Raw genomic sequence first — 20,393 nt, forward strand, 5'->3', positions numbered from 1 at the left:
TATTGCATATTGCCCAGTAGAAATGTTTCACCTTTTATAATGAGACATGCAAAATTAGTTACTAAAACAAATATTTAACCTATTCTTTAAAATTCAAAAATTTATCTATTGTGTAGAAGCACCTTTTCATTAGCCACCATTTAAGCCCTAATTGAAATTTTAATTAGGGTCCTCTAATTGATTGATTAATATTATTCATTTAACAGAATGACACTTATACGACCTTGCATTTTGTTTTGTGGAATCCCTAAGTAGAACTTTACTTTTGTAACTATATTGCTCTCGTAGGTCTACCCTAGGAGAGTAATTAAATAGTCCTATAGTAATAGGTGCAAAAAAATTAAAAAAAAAAAACTTAATACTATTTATTGTCTTTATGACTTCTTCTTCTCTCTGGGCTGGTTTCCGCACTTAAACGTTTCCGTCTGTTGTGCGTCGTCTTTATGACTTATGATATCACGGATCATCTTGTACATACATAGAACTTACATCTTGCTGCCTCAAACGTCAGGTTTGCTGAAACAAGCTTACGTATCCTAATGTCCTGTCTGTTACCTCACTCCAGTCACAGGGAGATAGCCCCCCACACGCAGTTGGAGCTCGCCGCGTGGCCAGAGCGGTCATAGATTGACGAGGACTATCACTAAGTGAAGTCTTCATGCATAGTATATGCATTGCATTTCATCAACTCACCATCATCATTATCAAAATCCATTGCCGGCTCATAGTCAGAATGATGCACAGGTCTTTCAGAAGGGCTTAGGTCATATTATATTAAGGAAATGTAACTGTATTTACACATTTTTAAAATAAAACAAAATATTAAGCTATTTTAAATTTATTGCAATGAACTTTGAGTGTAATAATTATCATTATCAATAATTTTCTAAATCTACAAATTTCTAGAGAGCTTTACAACACCCATATCACATTCTTAAGGTACTTCTATCCCTTTTCAACAATATACACAGGATTTTATAATCAACAAAATAATTTAACATGGGAATGATTAAATTTTAAAAACTTTATAAATATTTCGATTCAGACATCTTTGTCTCGAGTTCCAATAAAATGCATTTCTTATATTATACTGAATAATAATTTAGAGGTCGCAGTCTAGTCATCAGTTGTCAGTCCTCATTAGTACTCGTATTAGTCATGGAAGTATTCACTGTAGGGCCATAGTAAATGAGTTCTGGAATCTGACCACCTTGAACTCCTGTTCCATTCGTACTTTCAGAGGAGCAATGGAATTGGAATGTAACCGTGCCCATGTACACTTCACTCAGTCCTTCTTGTCCAAAATAACTCAACTCACTCCCGTCTAGAATAGCAGAAGCTGTATAGAAACATTCAGGCTCAATTTGTATGGGATTCTCAAAGTACACATGGAAAGTGTTACTTGACCCATCAGAAAAGAATTTCGTATTATTCTCTGCTAGCACTCGTCCTAATCTCTTTAACTCTATCTTCACATTGTAATCAGCTGCACCATTCGACGATCCATAAAGTCCAAAACCGACCACAAATATTCTTTTATCAACACAGAACTGTATTGAGTCACACCTGCCTCTGTATCTCCATTGGTTACTTCTGTATGCACATGATTGAAATCTGTGGCAAATCTGAAAAAAAAAAATGCATAATTTTGATATAATAAATCAGGCAACAATGCAATATTATTGCGACTTACAATATATTGGTAATAATATTACTACTATCTCCTAAATGTCGAGAGAATATTTTTGTAAAAGAGCAATCCTAGGCTAAAAGGAAATGAACTCAATCTACAACATCAATAATAATTGGTATCATCAAATCCTTTAAAACACCTTTTAAACAACATTTGGAACTAATTGTTCAAGGATTAATGATTTTAGTGTCAAGATCAGCAAATAAATTTGAGAATAGATCAAGACAAAAAAGCTGCTTAGTCTATTATAAATAATAATATAAAGAAAGTTTTAATTACCTGGGCTTTAAGACCAGCTCTTGCCTTTATAGGATACGATAACTGTGGTTTGCTTGCTGCAGTAAAATGTAAAAATATGTCGATTGTTTCTTGAGGTGTCAGTATGCCAAGTTGTGCAGCACTATTGGCAAACTCCTCTAAAGTCATGGTCGGAAATCTGATTAGGTATATGGCACTGCCGAGCATGGCTCTCTTGTTAGCCGGAGTGATGTCGGTCTCTCTACGCACACATTCAGCATGAGCCCAAGCTAATGCTGCTTCAAACAAATTAATTTCCTTGCAATTGAGCGTCTCTCTCGCCAACACAGACTCTAGAGTGGAGACGTCTATGTCAACGAACCCTTCAGACGTAAGGGCCATCTCAGCCTACAATAGAAATATTAAAATGAGATTGTGATTCAAATAAAACTGCAATACAATTTGTTCAATAGTTTATTTACATATTTAATAGTAAATAAAAATTTTACAAAGTCCTTAAATCATTTCAACAGACATCACATGCTTCATATTATACATGCAAATAATACAACTACGCAAAATGTATTGCAGTCCATCTACATTAACACAATGAAATCATTGTAATAATAACCGATGAATACCATCTATTGTTTTCAAATTTAATAAATGACTAGATTATATACAGACACTTTGAATGGAATGAAACTGAGATTTTTGTCACTCTTAAAGCTAAATCACAACCAAAAATTGAGTATTATATTGATTTTGCTGTTTGCCTAACTCAATTATTGTATAAATTGTGCAAATTATCGTTTGAAAGTTCTTTTTCGGGACTTGAAAAGTTGCGACTGGAAGATTCTGAGAGGTCCATGAATAGACTACTATAGGATGACGATGGTTCAAGGCAGACGGTTGCCAGGTTTTCTGTCGACTCACATACCTGCGCATCGATAACTTCCCAGCACCTCTGCATTAGTTCTGGCTCTTCAAACAAACGTGATTGGCTTAGGAGCAAACATGCATTTTTGGCTGTTAGACTAGTTTCCAAGTAGTTGACACAGGCTCTTGCCAGATGTGGTACAATATATTTCTTTGCAACATACAATGTTGACAGTACTGTGTCTGCTTCTAATTGAATTTCATCACAATATAAATACCTGTAAAGAGAAAAGTAATAAATGTTTCTACCCATTTTAGGTATGCCCATAACTATGTGGATTTAGGTTTAAAGATTCCAAGGAACTCTTGTTTTTCCAGAATAAAAAGAAACCTTCATAACCATCATCATTATCAATTGATAGCTGATGTCCACAGCTGGACATAACTGTAGGGACTTCCACACACCACAATCTTGCAGGCACCTGAATCCAGTGGCTCCCCGTGACTTGTTTGAAGTCATCTTTTGGACCCCAATATATCAGTTTTTCGAACTATGTGCCCTGCCTATTGCCACATCAGCTTCACAATCTATTGAGCTATATCTGCTACTCTTGTGCTCCGAATTTTTGGTTTGATCATGTAGATTTTTAAAATTCATGTATCCATCCGTGTCAATTCATTGTTTCATTATAGCATGATTGAAGGACAAACAAACACACTTTCGCATTTATAATATTAGTAAAGTGGAAGATATCTTACTTCAGTAATATGAGGAAGGCTGATGGCTCAACATCAGGCACCTCTATTTCTTGTTTACATTCTGCTAAGCCTCCATAGAACATAGCATAAAATACTGAACTACCAGTTGCTAAGACATATTTGTGTGCCGGTATTACTTGTGTATGTCCTGAAAAGTAAATAAATGCTATTTAAAACATCATTTATAATAGTAACTACATATTTTTCACTTTGATTTTGACCATTATGCACTAATGGTTAATCAGATTGATAACAGTTACTGATATACTATCATAATAAAAATGACATCAAATAAATTGATTTAGAATATGATGCATGCGATTTCTTCCATATGGCTTTAGGTGTTTAAGATCCTGTGGAAACTCTTCAATTTTCTGGGATACAAAGTAGTCTATATCCATCTTCAGGTTTCAATCAATCACTGTACCAATCAGAATGTAAATGGATGATGCTTCTAACATAATTCATGTGGATTAGATTTTTAAAAAGACTGTGGGAACTCTGATTTTGCAGCACCAAAAGTTGGCTGTCATTCCCCATTAAGCTATTTCTGCACTTTTCATCAAAATCAGTTTAATGGATCAACCATGAAAAGTTAACAGACAGACAAACTATTGACTACTTAAATAATATAATTTGCCTTAGGGTTAAGAAAAGGCCATTAGAATACAGTCTGCATATAAAACAATAGTAATATTGGCAAAGTAGATAATTTTAAATAGGTTAAAATTGTATTACAATATTTCCCTTTAATGAATATCAAAAGAGCAACTGCTGAGCTCTCTATTATTTTCAAGGTACATACAAAGATTATTTCTGGTTCTTTATAGTAAGAGTAACATTCTAACTATAGTTACATTTTTAGCAAGTATTGATTATTCAAAATACTTTGTAATAGTTGCAAAATAGTTTGTAGTGGTTACTTTGTAATAATTGGAAAAACAAATTATTTGACCCTTATAAAATACAGGTATCTTGACCTGCTGAAATGATGTAGTAGATTGTTTTTTTTGGAGCAGTATTTAATACCTATTGAAAATTGAATGTTTTAATGTGCAAATTCACAAACAAATAAACAGATTAATTCAAATCTATACTAATAGTAGAGAAAAGAAAACCAGTTAAATTTGAGTCGGTCTTGTACTTAAAGGGTTCCATACCATCATACAGAAAGAAAAATTTGATTCTCTTGTAATGTAACCACAAAACGGTTTTCAGATTTGTCCCTTTACTTTCATTTAAGATATTACTATCTGCCAAATACCATGATTCTAGGTCAAAGGGAAGTACTCTATAGGTTTTGATTTTATTGAATTATTTGATGATTCAAAAGCACTTGTAAAAGTTTATTTGTATAAAAATCTATTCTATTCTATTCTATTCTTGATGAGTCTTGACAGATACAACAAAGTAATCCTATAAGGTTTCCTTTTGAGGCAAAACACTAAAAATTATAGAAAAATGAAATGTCACAAATGTTTTACCTGGACTTCCAACTATAAATGTGATATCTGCCATTAACTGATTGTTAAACATTGCTGCGTTTCTTTCTCGTACGGTAGGTTTAGTTGCTTGCCAATTGGGATCTAGGGTTGCAGTTCCGGGAGGCGGGGCGGGGGACACTGTGGGGGAAAGAGCGGAGCTTGTGGACCCGCAGGGGGAAGGCGGCCCGCTGTAACATTGTGATACTTGTGTCCCTGTTTCACGTTGAGATATTGTGTGTGGTGGCGACAGGGACAAGCCACCACCATTGTTGATGTTTTCCGCTGTAAACAATAATACAATAAAACAAATTACAAGTGTAAATTAAAAATTTATGACACCCCCAACAAGTGAAGGTTACATTAATAACTAGAAAAGAGCTGATAACTTTCAAATGGCTGAACCAATTTTCTTGGATTATAGCTAAGAAGACTCTATCAAGCCACCTTTCAAACAAAAAAAAAACTAAATTAAAATCGGTTCATTAGTTTAGGAGCTACGATGCCACAGACAGATATTCAATAATGATACAAATTAAAATTGTAAGTAGCTAATGCCCAGCATACATTCCAATGCGACTTGCAGCCACTTTTGTACATTGATGGCACTATGTCAGACACAGAATTCTTCATCAAAGTGTCAACAGCAACAGGACAAAGTGTGAACACATTAATGAAGTATCAGGGTTGGAGGACTATCCAAAAAGTTAAGATCAGATCAGACCGAAGGATCTAACACATAGATCAAACAGACTTAATGTTAATATTTATAGACAGATAAACATTAATGTTAATATTTATTGTAGGTTTACTGCAAATTGTGCTATTATAATGTCACCTATGGAAAGCCAGGGTTACTCAGATAGTAATGTCGTTATTATAAAGATCTGCTTGCTTACTGATTAGTGTAAAGTAGGTCTCTAGTATCATTTGCGGCTTCTCATTTCAACATCTTTGAATTACCGACAAAACATACGGATATTTACACTCAATTTCTTTTTTTTTTTTTGTAAAGAATATCGTAAAGAAAAATCATAAGGTGCCTACCTACCTAAAAATATAACCAGTATCAAAACTAATAAAATACGTTTAAGCAGGCCCCACCAATATGCATAATGATTTAAGCCAATGCTAAATAACCTGTTTCTGCACTGTTTTTCTTGTAAGCCGTGACGAAAATACTATTTCGTACGATTTGAATAAATCAATATATTTTACTACAAAACTCCTATCCTTACCATTCATCCATGCATTGGTTTGAGCTACCGACATGCTATCCCGAGCCTCTGTCGGCCTCTTCGGAGGTTTAGAAACGATTCTTGAGCACAAATTGGACATTTTATCACTCTATCTATTTATTTCCAGTTTCAAAAACACCTGAGCACTAAATAATACGTCGCGCAGCCATTTTGTCAGAGACAGAGACGCTAGGGATGCTCGATATTCATCGATGTTGCGCGTGAAAACATCGATGTTTTAACATCGATATTAGGCCTAGATAACATCGATTCTTTAATGATTGCAATAAAATTATTGAAAATCGACGTATCCACGTGTCGTTTAAAAATTAAATTAGGCTCAATTTGATTTTCAAGCCTCAAGGTACAACATTTATTTACCTAGAAATGTCTGTAATTTCCATACGACTATCAAGCCAAGCTATCAATATTATACATTTCGAACTTTGTAAAGTAATTTGTAATTTTTATGCTAAATATCACTAATTTAAATAAGTACTTAATATTACCAATGCGAAAGTGTGTCTGCCTGCAAGCTTTTCACGACCCATCCGTTTCACCGATTTTGACGAAATTTTGTACAGAGATAGCTTGTATCCTGGAGAAGGATATAGATATTTTGTTAGAAAATCAAACAGTCGGCAGACGAAGTCGCGTCATCATCTAGCTATTTTAATTTATAACTTAGGGTTCTATGGTGGAAATAAGAAAAACAAACTTAGTAGGTATGTAAGTAGATGTAACTACCTTGTTTATCCGCTTTAGGTATCTATTTTAATATTAGTTTTTTTGGGATTTTTTAAAGTTTGCTTTTAGTAAATCTAAATAATAATTTAAAAAAATTCGTTTGATTTTAGTCTACCTTGTTTATCCGCTTTAGGTATCTATTTTAATATTAGTTTTTTTGGGATTTTTTAAAGTTTGCTTTTAGTAAATCTAAATAATAATTTAAAAAAATACGTTTGATTTTAGTACCAAAACATTGATGTTTTTATTTCAGTGTAGTTTATGAGACATCGATATTTTTCTAACAGTCCAAGCGTAGCGCAACCCTACGAGACGCGAACTGACAATGCTGCCAACATAAAGAAAACTAGTCTAGTCAAGTGCTAGTCGAATTCGAACCTGAAGTGTTCCGTACTATCGTACAAGATATACCTAACACTTTAAAACACTGCAAGTTTTTGACGGACTGAGCCATTTAGTAAATTTTTTTTTCATTAGCACATTTTTTTGATGTAACTACAAATTTACGGTTTTCGGATTTTTACTTTACTTGTACTATAACACCCTACCTGCCGAAGTTCAACGTCAACGGGCAGTGTCCTATAGGACAGACAGACAGGCAGGCAACAAAGTGATCCTATAAGGATTCCTTTTTCCTTTTGAGATAGGGAACCCTAAGCGATCTCTTCCAGACAACCTTAATGCTAGGGACAAAACGAATAAATGGACAGTGGGAGGTGGTGTATGTAATAAACCTAAATACTAATAGCTAAATAAACTAAACCATATAATACTATATTAACATATTAATACACTAATAAAACTAAAATAAACATACATACATAGATTGCTAAAATCATAACCCTTCCTTATGGCTTTGCCATAGTCGGGTAAAAAGTTACCTTGCACCAACGGTCTGACCCGTTGCACAGCGTGGTTCCTGCGTCTGTGCACACGCTGCGACGTCTCTTGGCAGTTCAGTTCGGCGAAACGACCGTCTTCGTCGATGAGGCTCTCGAAGAAGTCTACGCTGCTATTCATCGATGACCGGGATTGGAACGCATGCCAAAATACCCTGGATGTAGAGTAAAATGAATACAATTATTAAGGAAACCGGTCCAGTCGCTTATGACGGCCTCCCTGGTGCAGTGGCAAGCGCTGTGGTCTTATTAGTGGGAGGCCTGGGGTTTGATTCCCGGCAGGGGTTTGGAATTTTATAATTTCCAAATTTCTGGTCTGTGTCTGGTGGGAGCTTCGGTCTTGGCTAGTTACTATCCTGCCGGCAAAGCCGTGCCGCCACGCAATTTAGCGTTCCGGTACGATGCCGTGTAGAAACCAAAAGAGTATATTATGTTTAATGAACATTGTCATACCCCTTCCAGGTTAGCCCGCTTCCATCTTAGACTGCATCATCACTTACAACCAGGTGAGATTACAGTCAAGGGCTGACTTGTGTCTGAATTTTAAAAAAAGACACGAAAGGTTCCGTACCATCGTATAAGATGCTAGCTTATGCCCGCGACTTCGTGCGCGTGGATTACAAATCCCTATTTTACCCCCTTAGAGGTTCAATTTTCAAATAACCTTTCTCGGCGGGTGCCTACTGTCTACGTCATAATTAATAGCTATCTATATGCCAAACAGCCCAGTCCGTCCAGTACTTTGAGTCTCACCTTTTCCTTTTATGTATTTTGATAACACTATATTATGTACTTTTCATGGCAGGCATTTTATTTTTAAATTTTCATAGCAGCCATTTTTCTAGATTATTTGTTGTTATAGCGGCAATAGAAATACACACTCTGTGAAAATTTCAACCCTCTACCAGTAACGGTTCATAAGATACAGCTGATATACATGTGGATTGACGGACTGATGAACGGACGGACATCGGATTAGGGTACGGAACCCTAATAATATGGTACAATAATAGTCTGCTGGCGATTCTTGCTACATTTTATATTTTTATAGTTGGTAGCCCTGGCTCATGTCCCGAATCCCGATGGCGCACATTTTGTTACGAGACCCGATATTTTTGTCTCATTGTTTTTAATTTTCTTTCATAATTCGTTGGTACTTATCATTCAAGTACCAGAGTAAACTCTCGCATTGTTACGGTCATTAGTTTTTTTTATTAAAAAATCCCAAAGTTAACCTATTTCCGAACCGGAAAATTTGCAAAAAAAAATAATACTTAATAAAAAATAAACTGTTTATTGTTTAAGTCGATTCTATTTATTAGTAACTTATATTAAAATAGATCTACCTTTATGTTTTCGTCTTTCTATTGTGAATTGGTAGTGAATTTTTTTTTATCATTTTTGGTTTTTATTTTTTACTTTACTATAACGCCGTATTAGATCGTGATGATCGTGATATCTAAACTAAACAATTACTAAAACATCCTTCTATATACAGTATTAAAACCATAATCTAATTCCGCGTTATTCAAAAGATATCGCAAAATTTCTGTTTTCTCTATGGGTTGCCACTTTTTATATCCGGGTACATAATTAGGTATGTTTTTATAGGAAACCTATTACTAATCATCCAACTGCGAAGAAGCGTTATGTTTTCACGCGTAGGTATCTAAGTACGTATGTATTTATGATTATATATATGTATGTATGTGGCTTTGTAAAAGTTGATGAGTAATCGGGGAACATACATAAAAAATAAAAATAAAAGATTCTGACGAATTGAAAACCTCCTCTTTTTTTGTAGTCGGTTAGTAAAATGGCCTTGATAATCACAAATTTGGTGCAAGGATACTTAATTATTATTTATTACATATTATTGACCAATTAAGGCGAACTACAGTGACAAGTTTTGTTTCCTCAAAACCTTAATTCTCAACCTCTAAATAGGTACCTGGTACTTTCGCATTCAATTAAAAAAAAAGAAAAGATAGATGTAGAATAAAAATTATTGGCCTTTACTAACCTTTTATACGGGCGTGCTGGCATCTAGAGCAAAAACTAGCTAGGTATGCAAATGGATGGCAGCAAGAAGCAGCTTATGTTAACAAGTATGTAATTTATAAAGTTTTCAGAATAATCCCGACTGCGGTTTGTACTGCACTTTTTTAGCCCGCACATTAAAGCGCATGAAAATGGATTTTTTAACCCCTGCCCCAAAAAGACGGGTGTTATAAGTTTGACGTGTGTATCTGTGTATACGTGTCTGTATATGTGTCTGTATATGTGTGTCTGTGTGTGTGTATATGTGTCTGTGGCATCGTAGCTTCTAAACTAACGAACGATTTTAATTTAGTTTTTTTTTTGTTTGAAAGGTGGCTTGATCGAGAGTGTTCTTAGCTATAATCCAAGAAAATCGGTTCAGCCGTTTGGAAGTTATCAGCTCTTTTCTAGTCACTGTAACATTCACTTGTCGGGGGTGTTATAAATTTTTAATTTACACTTGTTAAAAATTTGAATTGGAATGTAATTCGAAAGCGTTCGTACACACAGTAAGTACTACAGCTACTTAGTACTTAGGTCCGAATCTCTTTCGAATTGGAGACTTGGATGACATGACGGGGAGAAATGTTATGACGGAAATCGGATCTCGCGCGTAAACTAGGTACCATACATATAGTTCTACGACTACTTCGGAAGGTATTTTCACGGATTCGGATCGGGTGCAGTGCGTTACCGCCCTTAGAGGAAAGCAAGCAGACATTTGAGTGTCGGTGTGTCCAGTCCAGTGACCGAGTTTAAAATCAGTTATATTAATTGTTATATTATACGTTCTCTGACGCATTTAGCTGAATAGCGTATCATTTAATAATAGCAGGTTTGCAATTTTAAGTTGTAAGTAAAAAACAAAGTGTGAATGTCTCATAGATAGATACATTATTACATTCATTTAGATAGATAATAATAGGCAAATCATTATGCACATTATAAATGCGAATGTGTGTTGGTTTATTGGTTTGTCCTTCAATCACATCGCAACTGAGCAACGGATCGACGATTTTTTGTATGAGTACCTATCTATAGTTAAAGACTTGGAGAGTGCCATAGGATGCTTTTTAACCGACTTCAAAAAATAGGAGGTTGTTATCTCGCAAAATCAAAGGGTTCGTACTGTATTTTTAAAACATATATCAGTGCGGACGACGTTGCGGGCATCAGCTAGTTCTTTATAACTTGGAGGATAATGTTATTGTATAGGTAACTTATTCATCTATTTTCAGAATGTAATATTCTCGTCTCATCTGTTATTATTTATTCCTAATGACTAAAACTTGATTTTTGATAGCAAAACGCGAACTGACACTGTTAAAGACGGATATATAAAAATTTAATTGTATTTGAATTTCGACGTTTTTGAAAAATGTCCACAACACCGCACCGCACGCCACCGAGTAACTTCACCCTCACCACCTTGGTGCCTGGTGAACTTCGACCGCCCTTTGTGCCAGATTCTTTGTTCCACGTACATACAAAATGTGGAATCGACTCCCTTCGGCGATGTTCGCACTAGATTACATGGGGTTATTCATCGGGTGGACCAACAAATTCCTGAAAGGCCGGCAACGTATTGGCGGTTCCTCTGGTGCTGCGAATGTTCATGGGCGGCGGTAATCACTTAACATCAGGTGACCCGCCTGCTCGTTCGCTCGCTATTTTTTTATAAATGTACCAACCGGTAAATGAAAAACACCAAGTCAGCCTTAGTGAAGACCCAGCGCCAAAATATTTTCCCCAATATAACAGGCAATATCCTGGGCGAACGCGTGGCTCTCCCCTTCATTTCATCCTTTAGCACTAATCTCAAGCATGTCCGTTACAAATGGTCACGCAAGTCACAACACAGATCACAGAAACACTGACAGTTTGACTAGAATAATACCAACGCGGGCTGACGGTACTATGCGCTCGCGCATACAATCTCGACTGAGAAATTGACAATCGTGCTATGCCCGTCCGTACAAGAGTGGCTCTTACGCAAGGCCGGTTAGGGACACCTGTCTCCAGCGGCGCAAGTGGATCGAGAAAGTGTGTGATGTGTGACTTTTATCGTAATATGTAACTTTAAAGTATTACGATTACTTACTTTGAAACAGGTCTTTATCTGCACTTGCGTTAGGATGTCGCAGTTTTTCTATGTGTAAGCATTTTAGTAAGCAGGTACTGATTTGTTTAAAAACTTGCTTAACTAAATAACTTTTGGATGCAACTTCGCTTGCGAAAGAGTTGAACTATATTTCTGGTTCTGTTGCATCGATATCGATCTAAAAATCTGAATCACTTCATTCGTGTGCATATAAATCAATCTGAAATTATTATTTTCAGCACTTACTAGATGAGATCTGTAGAAGTGCATTTGTGTACTAGTTAATTTTTCATGCCCAAAATGCTGATCATATTTTGCAACGCAATGGGTCACATTATGTTGAGGTACGGTAGAGATTAGAGAAATAGCCAACTGACAGGTTTAGTAACAGGACAAGGCCATAACAATCAATCCTAATTACACAATTGCTTATTCCTAGCTATCTTGTGACTACTATAATTAAGAATTGCCTTGAGTAAAGGAAAAAATCTAAAACGACTGCGAAGACAGAGCTTGGTGACGACAATGCCGCAATAAATTAAGTTTTTCTTTTAATTGTTAGGTTTTGTGTTTATCCATGATTTCACGTGATGAAAGATGCAGTTTGGGATGAATAAATACTTAGGTAATAATATAGAAGCGTACTTCTAGCTTCTACAATAAATCAAGCTTTGGAAATGATTACCTGTAGATGTACTACTTTGTTGAAGGAGGTAATTAGCCACAGTGAAGCCCCCAAAAGCAAGGATCTATAACAATATCAGATTATTATCTATATACATAAACGAAGTACTTGAATTTTCAAAAACCATTCTAAGCGCCTAGCGGAGTCTACGTCATAATAGCAATTTGCTTGCCAAACGGCGATCCATCTAGTAAGTAGCTATCTGCATTTTTTTATTTATTCAGATATAACTTAGCCCTTGACTGCAATCTCACCTGGTGGTAAGTGATGATGCAGTCTAAGATGGAAGCGGGCTAACCTGGAAGTGATATGGCAGTTTTTATTAAACCCATACCCCTTTGGTTTCTACACGGCATCTTACCGGAACGCTAAATCGTTTGGCGGTACGGCTTTCCCGGGAGGCTGGTAACTAGCCACGGCCAAAGCCTCCCACCAGACCCATTTGAAGATGTGTCTGTTATTTGAGGGATTTTTTTCATAGTGCTACAACTTCACACAGCCACTGAGTTGGAGGCTGCAGGATCGATTCAGTATCTAAGGCATGATAGAGTACTACAACAAGTCAGCTTTATTGTATTGTTTGTGTCTCGATGCGATCATTATGCACGAAGGTGGAGCGAACGCACAAATCAAACCTGTTTAGTATGCGCACCGCGCACGCTTCGCCGGTAAGGAGGAGTAAATATGCAGCCTCAAACAGGCACGGGACAAGACCTGATTTTTTATTTCCGATAATTGCCTCGGTGTCCTGACTCCTGTGCCGCTATCCCTCCTCTTAGCTTCTTCTTCCAAGGTTGCTGATTGTTTTCATTTTTATCCGATCACGGCAAAGTCAAAAGGAAGGGTTTTTTTCTCTCTCGTCTGGCTTTACAGAGATTAGCCAATGTCAAGTTTGTAGTTATTTGTAACAAGTTAGTTAAACTATACAAGTGTGGACCCCGTCTGTGCCGGCGCTCGCCGACATACGCACGGCACCCCCTTAGAGCGCTTTCCAGTCAGTTTTAACAAAAAAAACACTCCAAAAAGGCAGAGCACGCCAGCCAGCTAACACCAACCGACACGAAGTCTAAAGGAAGGGTTATGATTTTAGCAGTGCTATAGTTGCAGCATCACTTACCATCAGGCGAGATTGCAGTCAGTCAAGTCAACTTGTATCAGAATTAAAAAATTCTAAATATACTTAAAAGTAATAAAATATCACGGTGTACCTACGGTTAATTAACACTGAAGGAAAACATCGCAGGAAACCTGCATGCTTGAGACTTCTTCATAATGTTCTCAAAGGTGTGTGAAGTCTGCCAATCCGCACTTGGCCAGCGTGGTAGACTGCGGCCAAAGAGCTTCTCATTCTGAGAGGAGACCTGTGATATGTAAGTAGTGAGCTGGCGATGGGTTGATCATGACGATGTTATAAAATAGGTAATAAGTAATAACATCTCGTTCATTTTGGTAAATCTAGGCCGATTGTGATATTTTTCAACAATAAAGGTCAATCGTTCATGTAACTCAACAAATTGCTTTGGCCTCGAAAAAATTCGAATCAATTAAATGTTTGACGACAAATGTGAAACTGAACTGTTTTGTTATTATCTGTTAAGAATCTGTCGGAGCCAGCTGGAGTGAGAGCACAGAGTGATAGTGGCCAGGCCATGTCAAAGTCAAAATCAACGTATTTATTCAAAAGTGTACCATTGTACACTTCTAAATTGTTAATTTTGTAAAATAATTATCTAATGGTATCGATGTGTAATGGTGATTAATTAGACAAACTTAAAACTGAAGCTATGAGGGTTCCAAACGTGCCCTGGTCTGAGAAGAAGCCCACAACAAACTCAGCTGGGGAATCTAAGCATAAAAATAAAGTCGAATGACATAATCGATGATCACTAGGGAAAATGTCTTTTGTTGTGTAAATTCAGCCTCCAGCCCGCTGGACCAATGACCTTAAGGAGGTGGCAGAAAGTGGCTAATGAGATGGATAAGGGGTGAATGTTCGAAAATTTCTGTCCCGCTAAGCACAATTCATATGGTGATTATGATTAACAGTGCGCTATAACTCTTATCACCACCTTTGCAATAGGTACCTTGGTTTCGTAATGATGCATTGCTAGTTAGCCGATTAAATATTATGTAGTGATAAAAACGACGATAAATCATTTCAAATATTGCAAGCCTTAATTAATAACAACCAATAATAAATCTTAATACACTGGAGACCTTGAATCTAAAGAAAAAACCTATCCGAGGCGGTAATTGACCTGCAAAATAGTTGTAAACTTCTATTTCGATTTTAGTACAACATGAAGACGTCCGTTTCCAAATATGGCAAAATCTTTGAGTATCCTAAACTTGCTAATATTCTTATGTTATTGCTCTTTCTTGTCTATCTAGATTCTAGACTGACCTAAGGGTTTAAATACAGAAATCGGTCATGTGCGAGCCCGAATTGCACAGGACGGGTTCTGTACAAGAAGTAACACTTTATATTTTTTTTTTTTGTTTTCATGGCGATAATTTTAAAATTTTTAGAATTTTTTGTTATAGTGGCGATAGAAATGCACATTCTATGAAAATTTCAGGTCTCTACCTATTATGGTTCACGAGATACAGCCCGCTGACAGACAGGTAGACGGACGGACAGACAGACAGCGGAGTCTTAGTAATAGTGTCCCGTTGGCACCCTTCGGGCACGGAAGCTTAAAAATTAAATAGTAAATCAAGATAAAATACTGCCAACGTTTCGTTCAGTTTTATATGAATTTCTGCTACCTAGGTTCTAAGTTCAAGACCAAACCATTCAAAACCAACCATTTAAGGAAGGAGGGAACTAACCATTGAAAATACACTGAAGTAAGCACATATAAATAGGGTGCCATTAAAAATGGTATTCGATATTAAATATAGTTTTAAGGTATTACAAAATATTACTCTACTTTATATGTATTCTATTATTATAATATATTCTGTGGCTCTAGAATGTAAGCCAGCCAAAGTAGGTAGCTCAACCAAAGTAGGAAAGCAATTGCCATATTTTATCATATTGCAATTTGTGTAACGATAAATAAGTTGTAAATGCATTAAGTGCACGATTTAGTAATAGGGTGTAGAATGTAGATTTATCAGTTATTTCATATAATACGCCTTATTTTCATATACCACGTATTTACGCTATGATTTGAGAAAGAAAATTCATGCTAAATTGTAGAACATAGCCAGAATAATATTTGATCTCATGCGCAGTTTTTGAACAATAATTTTTTTTATTGTTGCTCAAATCATGAATATGAATCGATTTGTAATAATTCGTGTATCCTAACGACCTTGCCATATTGCAAAAGGCGATCATGGCATTCCTAGCGTAGCCCAAATATTTACTTTGAATAAATAATTCGGACAGTATTTACTCGATAATGTGCTCGTGTTTATATTAGTGCATCTACCACTTTTAAAATCGATTTTGGGGTAAACTGAGGAAAATAAAATAGAAAATATTTCTATTCTATTGATTTTTAATCTTACTAGAGGATGCCCGCGACTTCGTCCGCGTGGTTTTTAAAGATCCCGTGGGAACGGTTTGATTTTCCGGGATAAAATGCCTATGCCAATTACAGGGACGCAAGCTACCTCGGTACCTTTCATACAAATCGGTTAAACGGATGGGTTTTTAGGAATCCGGTAGGAACTCTTTGATTTTCCGGGATAAAAAGTAGGCTATGTCCGTCCCCGGGATATAAGCTAACCCTGTACCAAATTTCGGCAGAATCGGTTTAACTGTTGGGACGTGAAAAGGTAGCAGACACACAGAGAGACAGACAGACACACTTTCGCATTTATAATATTAAGTATGGATAATATACTCGTAATTAATTCATACTTAATATTAGAATGCGAAAGTGTGTCTGTCGTCTGCTACCTTTTCACGGCCCATCCGTTTAACCGATTTTGATGGAATTTGGCACAAATTCACCCACAGACATCTACTATTTATCCCGGAATATCAAAGAGTTCCCGCGTGATTTTTAAAATCCCAGCGGTTTAACAAGGTGCAAAGATAACTTGCATCCCGAAGACTGACATTGGCTACTTTTGGGATTAAAAACCTAAATGCACGCGGATGAAGTTAGGGGTATCAACTAGTAATATGTATCATAAGTTAATGTGTAAGGGTCTTGGTTGTCCTTTTATCTTGCGGCACCCGCAATGGATCAACAGATGGGCGTAATTTCTTTGCATGGATATTTAACCCCCGGTCCAAAAAAGAGGCGTGTTTTAAGTTTGACGTGTGTATCTGTGGCATTGTAGCTCCTAAACTAATGAACCGATTTTAATTTAGTTTTTTTTGTTTGAAAGGTGGCTTGATCGAGAGTGTTTTTAGCTATAGTCCAAGAAAATCGGTTCAGCCGTTTGAAAGTTATCAGCTCTTTTCTAGTTACTGTAATCTTCGCTTGTCGGGGGTGTTATAAATTTTTGATTTGCACTTGTATTTAAAGAGTGACATAGGCTATACCTATAGATTGTTTTTCGCGGAAAAATAAAGAATTCGGACGGGATTTTTAAAAATCTAAAATGCAGATGAAGTTAGCGGGTATTATCGGTTAGCAATAAATTATAATATGTGCCTGTAATTAACATTATTTCATTACTTCCTATGGCCACCAAAAATAATTCTAGTCAAAAGTTTCGTCTATCAGACAAAAAGGTTTTATTTGAATTCTACTCATACAAAATCAGGTTTCATCAAATCACAAAGGATTCACGAATATTTAGTATTTAAATATATTTTAACTAGCCCATTTAAATAATAAATTTATGAATATTATTATTATTATTATTTTATTTGAAATAGTTTGCAGGTTTTGTAGTTTTGATCCCTTTGGGCGTATTCCTTATTTCATTATTGAGAATCCTGGCCCTAAATGAAAAATGCCTGATAGTTCTCCATAATGTGAGGTTTGAAGTCTGATATTCCGCAGCTGGGCAGCGTAGTGAACTATAGCCAGACCTGCTATTAGCTAGACCATTCTCGCTTTTGGTTCTAAAAGGATATTCGTGCTCAGTAGTGTGCTGGCGATGCGTTGATGATGATGATGACAATTCTCGTATAATTTGCACTTGTAAATGTAAATATAGTAGCTACCTACACATAGGTCAGCGACTAAGCTAGGTTGGCACCCGTCTATAGTCGCTTAAGCGGAATTTTCATTACGAAATTAGTGGCACGAAATTAGTTTCACGACATTAATTTCTTTATCAATTGCACATGTAAACGTCTAAATAAGTCATTTATGTAAATTCCGCCTTTTGGCGGGTGCAAAACTTAGCTCTGTCGTTGTTTGTACCTAACTTGTCGAAAACTTCTCATGAGAAATCAAAGGCGGCAAAAGAGGTTCCTGGTGTTAGCAAAAGTAAATTCACACGCGTCAATAGATTTTCTCATGCGTGAGCGTGAGAACTAGGTTTAGCATAGGAACTAAGGAAATAATACCTATCCAATGATTACATTCCTTAATTTGAGTAATTACATGGGGTTAATAAAACTGTAAGGTCATTACAGTTAATTGTATGTAAATAAGACGTTGAAATTACCAAATTGCGTTGAATAAATTCAAAAGTTAGCAGCTCATATTTCGCAAGGGTTAACGAATATGAAGGGAACAGCAGCTTATCAGACTCCGCATGCAAATACCTATTTAATTAATGAGCAAACTTCATATTATTATAAAGATAAAACCGGTTAAGTGCGAGTCAGACTCGCGCACCTAGGGTTCCGTACTCGGGTATTTTTCCGATAAATCAAAAAACTATTATGCATAAAAATAAATAAAAATCTTTAAAAGTCTTTAAGTTACGCACATGAGTGTGCATAAAGGGGTTACGAGATTTCATTGTTTTTTTGTAAGTAAAACAACCTATGGACCACATGGACTATGGATCCCCGACCCACTCTTCTAGAATAGAATAAAATTACTTTCATAATTGCCCTACATTTGAATTACCCTGTTATATATTATCTATGTAAATAATTGTAGGTACATAGTATATTATGTAATGGACATGTTGAGTTCCTCGCATAGTTTTACCATAATAGAGCATTTAATTATGAATATTTATTAAAATTATTGGCAGTAGGTTGCAAGCTAACTAGGCTATCTTTAATTTTTATTATCTCCTCACCCTAAGGTTGCCTGGAAGAGATCGCTATTTTAGCGATAAGGCCGCCTTTTGTACATAAATCTATAATGTTATTTATATATTACTATGTCTTGTAGGTGTACAATAAAGAATGTTTTACTTTTTACTTTACTATCTTTAAAAAAACCGGCCAAGTGCGAGTCAGACTCGCGCACCGAGGAGGGTTCCGTACTTGGGAATTTTTTCGTCATTACGATAAATCAAAAACTATTATGCATATAAATAAATAAAAATCTCTTTTATAATAGAATGTACAGGTAAAACCCTTTCATATGATACCTCACTTATGGTATAGTTATCTAACTTTGAAAATAAAAACACATTTTAATTTTTTTCTGTGATATAACCACAAATTCACGGTTTTCGGATTTATTCCTTTACTTGTGGTATAGGATCTCCCTACCTGCCAAATTTCATGATTCTAGGTCAACGGGAAGTACCCTATAGGTTTTCTTGACAGACGACCGACGGACGGACGGACGGACAGACAGACAGACAGACAGACAGACAGACAGACAACAAAGTGATCCTATAAGGGTTCCGTTTTTCCTTTTGAGGTACGGAACCCTAAAAACTAAAATGTGTTTAAATTTTCAAAGTAAGATAACTATTCTAAGTGGGGTATCATGGTCAAAGTTTAACGGTAATGACGCTAGTTGGTAAACAAAATCCATTTTTTGCAAGCGGAATAATAGACAATTTTATTAACACACCCCCGACACCCGATACAGGCGAATCGATTTACTTATTATACTACTACCGAGCACCGGCCTGTCGTCACAGGATTTGTTTGTGTGGGTTATATATCTATGGGGTATATTATGGGGTTGATTGTTAGAATAATTTAATACAATTCTTAAAGCAATGTTATACCATTTATAATTGTTAAGTAAGTATTTTATAATTTTACCGTTTATATAAATATCAATTATTCATAATTAATTCAAATTAGTTCAATGATAAATGAGTAATGTAAACATTGATGTAATATTGTTAGTGTTTCATGACGTAACAAGGTAAATTTCAGAAATATTTGAATGTGTTATGTAAAAATACGATTAGATGTATATATTTTTCGTATTTTCGTATAATAAATAACTTGTTCGATATACCTACTATTATTATGTGAAAGGTTGTTATTCAACCGGTTTCATTTCTATGTTTTCGCTTTATACCACGTGCCTATTCGTTACAAGCAACTATGAGTATGCTACGAGTATAAGCGAGACGTTGCATAATATCTCTATGTAGATTTGACCTTATAGAATGTGATTCAACATCCGACTTTGTGTTAATGCCCTATCGACCTCTTACGTAAACAAGTATTAATTTAAAAAGTCTTCAAAAACCTCCCGACTGCGGTCTGCGTTGCACTGCACTTTTCAACCCGCACATTAAACTGAATAAAATCCGCAATTTTTTTTTATTTTTTATTAAAGAAT

The 20,393-nt window shown here is 35.9% G+C and overlaps 2 protein-coding genes across 4 annotated transcripts in view; one reads left to right on the plus strand and one right to left on the minus strand.

The window, feature by feature from the left end:
• The window catches only part of LOC123875024 (transcription factor IIIB 90 kDa subunit), a 34,929-nt gene that overhangs the window by 3,322 nt on the left and 11,214 nt on the right, over window positions 1-20,393 (plus strand). The gene's annotated exons all lie outside the window — the stretch shown is intronic.
• LOC123875028 (BTB/POZ domain-containing protein 6) lies at window positions 823-11,916 on the minus strand. Of its 2 annotated transcripts, XM_045920667.1 has the most exons (7): window positions 11,665-11,916; window positions 7,916-8,088; window positions 5,053-5,334; window positions 3,569-3,716; window positions 2,871-3,087; window positions 1,973-2,338; window positions 823-1,625 (listed from the first exon to the last, which is right to left on the minus strand). In XM_045920667.1, the coding sequence occupies exons 1-7, from the start codon at window positions 11,769-11,771 to the stop codon at window positions 1,131-1,133; spliced, it is 1,788 nt and encodes a 595-aa protein (XP_045776623.1). In that variant the 5' UTR covers window positions 11,772-11,916; the 3' UTR covers window positions 823-1,130. The 2 variants fall into 2 exon arrangements, with proteins under 2 accessions (XP_045776623.1, XP_045776624.1); XM_045920668.1 differs by lacking the exons at window positions 7,916-8,088; window positions 11,665-11,916 and adding an exon at window positions 6,288-6,485.

Source organism: Maniola jurtina, chromosome 19, assembly GCF_905333055.1.
Source record: "Maniola jurtina chromosome 19, ilManJurt1.1, whole genome shotgun sequence".
In the NCBI taxonomy this organism is placed as follows: domain Eukaryota; kingdom Metazoa; phylum Arthropoda; class Insecta; order Lepidoptera; family Nymphalidae; genus Maniola; species Maniola jurtina.